This window comes from Carlito syrichta, unplaced genomic scaffold (genome assembly GCF_000164805.1).
Source record: "Carlito syrichta isolate Samal-C Ts95f unplaced genomic scaffold, Tarsius_syrichta-2.0.1 Scaffold313789, whole genome shotgun sequence".
In the NCBI taxonomy this organism is placed as follows: Eukaryota; Metazoa; Chordata; class Mammalia; order Primates; family Tarsiidae; genus Carlito; species Carlito syrichta.
This window is the reverse complement of record NW_007257885.1, coordinates 259,604-266,253: the sequence shown is the minus strand read 5'-3', so window position 1 is coordinate 266,253 and position 6,650 is coordinate 259,604. Positions and strand designations below refer to the sequence as shown.

General features: G+C 45.7%; 1 protein-coding gene across 2 annotated transcripts in view; it reads left to right on the top strand.

The window, feature by feature from the left end:
- RABGAP1L (RAB GTPase activating protein 1 like) overlaps positions 1-6,264 on the top strand; it is a 34,186-nt gene extending 27,922 nt beyond the window's left edge. For both annotated transcript variants that reach the window (XM_008070591.1, XM_021718825.1), the window contains exons 6-7: positions 4,326-4,523; positions 5,479-6,264. In XM_008070591.1, coding sequence (XP_008068782.1) covers positions 4,326-4,523; positions 5,479-5,631 — 351 coding nt within the window. In that variant the 3' untranslated portion in view covers positions 5,632-6,264. The remainder of the gene's footprint in view (positions 1-4,325; positions 4,524-5,478) is intronic.
- Positions 6,265-6,650: the final 386 nt, after the last annotated feature.

The window sequence follows — 6,650 nt, the reverse complement described above, 5'->3', positions numbered from 1 at the left end:
CCACTCACCTCAGCCTCCCAAAGGCGCGGGATTACAGACTGAGCCACCAAGCCCGGCTAGCCACCACCATCTTATACTGAAGGACTTAGATGAGATGTGGATGAGTGGCTTCCCCTTCTGATGAGTGACATCCTCCGCTGAAAGCTCATGCTGTTCCCATGAATCTTTGGACTGTCAGAGGCAGGTGGCAGGGGAGGAGCTAGGGCTTGATGTTGCCACAAGGCCCCTAAGCCACATAGCCCCAGATAAGCCATGTGGCTTTCTTGGACAGTATGACTCTGAGAGCGCTCAGCAGCTGCATGTGCCTGCACCTGAATCCTTATGGCTCCAAGCTGGTACATGGTGGGGTCATCCCAGCACTTTCGTAGCGGAAAACACCATGGGCAGATAGGAAGGAGCTAGATAAACGGTGTCGGGTGACTGACCAAATTCGTACACCAAGTGTTGAGAGGTTTGTTTGGAGAGAAAACCTGGCTGCGCTTAGTGGCTCAGCCTGTAATCCCAGCACTTTGGGAGGCCAAGGGGTGTGGATTGCCTGAGTCCGCAGGTTCGAGACCAGCCTGGGCAACTTGGTGAGACCTCATCTCTACAGTATATTAAAATTTTAGCTGGGTGTGGTAGCGTGCGCCTGTAGTTCCGGCTACTTGGAAGGCTGTGGCAGAAGGATCGCCAGAGCCCAGCAGGTCGATGCTGGGGTGGCCGTGAGCGTCCCACTGCACTCCAGCCTGGGCAACTGAGACTCCAACTCAAAAAAAAGAAAGAAAACCTGTAGCATTTTATTTACATGCTGCCCCCTGGTGGTGACTCTCGCTATGTTGCTGTTCTGCTTAAAAACAGCCATTGCTTATTTTGTAGAGACCACTGTAAACTGCATGTCTGGTTGGCCATGTCATCTCTGGGAACCAGTGTCACAGAAACCTGACATCATCCCATTTGAATCTATTCAGGAGTCATATAGTAAATATGTATGTTTGGAGCAATTTAGCATGTAGTTTAACAACTTTGAAAAATTAACCTTTTAAGGTATGTTTTTGTCTTTGAAAAATAGAAATAACATCACCCGCCTCATGAGATCATTTTGAATGTTAAGTGCATATTGTATATGAAACTAGATTAGCACTTGTATTCAAAATGTGTTTTCTTATGCATGTTACAAAAAATCAATCTGAGATTATCAGCGAGTAGAGGGTTGGTGGCCCCCCTCTCTAAACTGCTAAAACACTGGGTTCGTGCCTTCCCCTTCTGGTCTACCTTTGCACTTCTTTCTAGTAAGCGTTTGTCATTCTTCGTATGTTATAGGCATACTGACCAAGATTAAGCTGATGAAGTGTCATGGCATAAAGGGGTTAATGGTCCTGGATTGGAATCTTTATGGAAATAAAAAATGAAACAAGGATTTATATTGATCCCAAAATGAAGATTTGATTACGCATCTATGTGCATAGCCATTAGACTGCCACTGTGTTGTAGAAATGACACATGAAAAGGCGTTTAAAATGTTCTTGTGGGGCAAGTTACGAGCATATACTCATGAGACATTTAGGAGGGAGCTCAGGAGCACTGGGTTACATCGCACTGACGATCCGAGTGGCAGAGAAAGCAAAATCAGGAGAACTACAGACCAAAGGAGGCTTTATGGAGAAGGCTGGACTAGAGCAGGATGGATAGAGTCTAATGAGAAAAGACATTATGAAAGAAATGAGGTGAGTGAAGCCAGACGTAGGAATGAGCCCTTCAGTATCTCATTAAGGAGATGGATATGGTTGGAGTGTATATTAAGTAACAGAGGAAAATACTGGATAAGTAGGTGGCACTACCTACTGAAAGGCCACAACATTCTGGAAGAGGAAGGTAAGCTTGGATTAGCCAGAATAAAGAACAACTAACGTTACGGAACACTGACCATGTGCACTGTTCTGAGACTTTATGTATTGTCCACTTAACCCTACAACTACCTAGAAAATAGACACTATACCTTACTTTTTGTTGGTGATAAGGCCTCAGGCAGGTAATTCATTTGATCAAGGTTCAACAGCCGGTAGAACCAGGATTTAAGCCCAGGGAGTCCAACTCTAGAGTCCATGCCCTTATCTGTTAGAGTTTCCCATCCCACTTTCTCCAGAGCCGCTTCCCTGTCATCTCATGGGTACGATGTGGTCACTTCTGATTTTTCCAGTTTCCTGTAACAGCCTTCCCTGTCACTGTCACTCTCCAAGGTCATCATCTACACTATAATCAGAATGAGCATTCCCAAATATCAAGCAACACTTGGCTGGGTCTCTCTTGTATGTCAGTGTAGAGTTCCTACCACACACAGGAAACCCAAAGTAAGGTAGGTTTAAACACAGAAGGTGTTGACTGCCTCATGTGACAGTCTAGGACTAGAGAGGCAGGTCCTTGGTGTCATCAGTGACCCACACTCATCAGTCATTCATGGCCCGCATCCCGAGGAGTACTTCCATCCTCCAGGTCATCTGGAATCTACACCTGTCAGCTAGAGCTCCCACTGTCACACCCACCCCCACCCCACGGCATAAGAACTATAGACCAGAAGGAGATGGGAGGGCACAGCCTTGGTCGAGCTGGGCGTGCACTTTCTAGGCCACCTTCCAAGAGGCTCCCCACTGCCTTCCCTACACATCAGAGCCACAGGTGACCACATAGCTTCAAAAGGGTCTTGGGAATGTCACCTGTACTTTAGACACATGGCCAGCTCAAGTAACGCAGGGGTTCTGTTGCCAGGGGGAGCCAGCAGCCCTCCACAGTCCAGCATGCTTGCCAGACAGCAGCTACGTGACATGACTACTCCCTCTTCAACACACAGCAGGGCTTGTTGGGGGAGTTCTCTGGAGGGTGAAATCAGGATTTAGTGACATAAGATTTAAGGGCTTCTACCACCTGGCCACAGAGAATACCCACCCAACTTCTCACCTCTCGCTTGGTGTTGCTTCCTTTCCGCTTAAGCCACTCTAAATCCTTTGCTGTCATATGAGGGGTTGTCTTTGCACACACTGCTCTCTCTGCCAAAATGCCATTCTCCCTCTTGCAAGATCAGTCTATTCTTTCACGTGGGTCAACCTCATAAAATTGTATACCCAGCTTGGTAAACCTTTAATCATTTAAGACCCAGATCAAAAGCCACTTCTTTAACATTGTATTTAACCAACAATAAGAGTACAATAAATATTTACAGGGTGCCTATGCTGGGCTAATTATTCTCTCCTAAGTTAAGCAAGAGAGTGACACCTTCGTTGTTTTTTTTGTTTTGTTTTGTTTTTTGACTTGGAGTCTCACTCTGTCACCCAGGCTAGAGTACAGTGGCATGCTCACTGCCACCGCTGCCTCAACCTGCTAGGCTCAGGCAATCCTTCTGCCTCAGCCTTCCAAGTAGCTGGAACGTGCTACCATGCCCTGCTAATTTTTTGATTTATTGTAGAGATGTGGTCTCGCCAAGTTGCCCAGGCTGGTCTCAAACCCCTGGGCTTAGGCAATCCTCTTACCTCAGCCTCCCAAAGTGCTGCGATTACAGGCTTGAGCCACCACGTCTGGCGAGTAACACGTTTTTTGACATGTCTCATGAATGTCAATAGGGCAGAAAGATGAAGAGTGGATTAATGGATGGGCTAAGAAAGAAGCTGATGGGGACTGGGGAGGCAACTTAGGGATTCAGGACTGGAATGGGAAGAGCTTGGTCCTACCAGAGAAAGAAGTTAGTGAGGAGCTGGACACAGGATGGAGACACTAAAGACAAGATGACGCTGAAGTCCTCAGGTCCAAACGGTGGGACACGCATGGTAATACTGTGTGTGGTGGAGTTGCGTGCATGTAAAAAGGAGTGCAGGCATGTTATGGACACAGGGAGCTTGTTGTAACTATGACATCAAAATGGAAATGGTGTGTCATATCTTTTGTCTCTGATAAATTTTTTTTTTTTTTTTTTTAGTTGGAGTCTCACTCTGTTATCCAGGCTGGAGTGCAGTGGCTTACTTACAGCTACCACAGCCTCAACCCACTGGGTTCAGGTGGTCCTCCCACCTTAGCCTTCCAAGTAGTTGAAAAAACAGGCATATGCCACCATGCCAGGCTAATTTTTTTATTTATTGTAGAAATGAGGTCTTGCCAAGTTGTCCAGGCTGATCTCAAAATTAGCCAGGTGTGGTGGCACATATCTGTAGTGACTACTTGGAAGACTGGGCAGGTTAAGATCGCGGTGGCCATGCTGGGCAACAGTGAGACTCCAACTCAAAAAAAAAAAAAAATCATGTGTTGTTGAGTTAGCCTATGAAGCACAGCATGACATGGATGATCTCTTCTGGATATTTCAGGGTAAAATGATGGCATGCAAACACTGCAGTGACATTTTCAGCAAAGAGGGTTCTTTGAAACTAGCAGCCATCAACAGAGAGGACCAGGGAATAGAAACGGATGATGAGAAGGACTCGCTGAAGAAGCAGCTGAGGGAGATGGAGCTGGAGCTGGCACAGACCAAGCTGCAGTTGGTGGAGGCCAAGTGCAAAATCCAGGTGGGTGACAAGGGAAACAGCGGGTCAGAATGCACCTGCCTAGGCTGGAATCGTGAGAAGGCACTGTGGACAATAGACCCCTTTTCTGTCCATAAATGAATGTGTCCTGCATAATCACATTTTATATCATGTATATAAACATAATCGTAAATGAAATGTTACTAATTGAAACCATGTCTTGTGAGAACCTAAGCCTGTGCTTTTTTAGTTTACCCTGAGAATTTTTGCTATGGCCCTTTCACACTGAATGTGGTTACCTTAATAGCTGATTCTAAAGATGGAAAGCCAAGCCCCCTGTGCTGCCCCCTCTCCCCTGTCCCCACCAGCTGAGCACTGGTGACACTCATTCTTTTCCTCTTTAGCTGATTTTCCCAAATCCATTTCCCCATTCTCTCCATCTTGAAGGATAATATAATTAGAAGAACAGTCCTGGCCTCTGAGGAGCTCTCCTCTTCATTTTACCCTTGACCCTCACCTACCACCACGTCTGCCGTGGCACCAACCTTCATCACCCCAGATCTCCTCAGCCATGTGTCTGCTCTGACCTTGGACGTCTTCAAGAGCAAAGCCATTTCTTTGGAAGGGAAACTCACTCATGTTTACACTCTCAGGACAAATTCACTCTACCCATATGTTTATATTTATTTGTAGTTTCAAACATGTTATCTCAGATTGCAACCTAAACCTAAATTTAGACCTGAATTGCAGGGAGGAAAAAGGGAACAAAATGAGGTTTCATTTCGTTCTTTAGAAAAAGCACACATTCTTGTTTCTGCACTCATCTTTTTCCTTGTATTAAGATATTAAGAAGCCAATTACATCTCTCTTGGATTTTGTGGGAGGAAAACTAGCCACAAAGACCTGGCGGACTCCAAAAAGTTGTCCTCTAATTTTTTTGGGGGGGGGCAAAGAGAAAACTTTTCTATAACTTGGATGATTTTCTTTCTTTAATTAGGAACTTGAACATCAGAGAGGAGCACTTATGAATGAGATCCAAGCTGCAAAAAACTCTTGGTTTAGCAAAACCCTGAACTCTATCAAAACGGCCACGGGCACCCAGCCCCTGCAGCCACCACAGGCTGTCCAGCCACCCAAGGAGAGCACATAGCTCCAGCCTCACCCGAGCACAAGAGCACAACGATCAAAGCCGAAGAACTGGGAGGATTCTTCTGGGGTCCCTCTGAAAGAAAGTCAAGGAGGCCAGAACACAAGCCAGAATCTTTCTGTAGCTCTCTCTTGTAGGACACTTTTCAAAGGGACATTATTTAAACCATTCTGTTTTTCTGTTGAATATCTACTTTCCAGCTCCTTCATGGAAGGCCATGTTCAGATCCATCATAGTATTCCACATTATTTTATATGCCTGATGTTTTGTTGGAAATAAGTAACTCAGAACTAAGTGCTTTTTATTTAGAACTAATTATTCATAATTATTTTTATCTTACATAAAAATGGAGACATCTGTTATTCCAAGGTTGAAATGATAGGAAGCTCTTTGTCACAGGAAAAAGAAAATTGAAAACTAAACCTCTGAACTGCTCAGATAAAGCACACTTGGGCTTAGTTACAACCAGTGTCAGGTTTCCTCCTGAAACTGATTCCCAGGGCAGCAATAATCCTGTCCCAAGGGAAGAACAGACCAGGGATTACACAGTCCCCAAAGATTATGGGTTGATTTTATTTCCTGTTGGGTACATCTGAAAAGGAAGTGGCAAGTACTGTGAGGTCAACGGGTTATTAACAACACACTAGGCCAAAGGACCTAAGATTTGGATAAATGCAGGGTAAAATCATGTGAACTCCGGTTTCTTTTTTTTTTTTTTGAGTTGGAGTTTCACTCTGTCGCCCAGACTGCAGTGGCCACTCCTGGCCACCACAGCCTTGACCTGCTGTGCTCTGGCGATCCTTCCGCCTCAGCCTTCCAAGTAGCTGGAACTACAGGCGTGCGCTACCACACCCGGTTATTTTTTGAATAATTGTAGAGATGAGGTCTTGCCAAGTTGCCCAGGTGGGTCTCGAACCCCCGGGCTCAGGCAATCCACTTGCCTCGGCCTCCCAAAGTGCTAGGATTACAGGCTGAGCCACTGAGCCCGGCCTGAGCTCCGGTTTCTAACAAGTTCTTCTGAG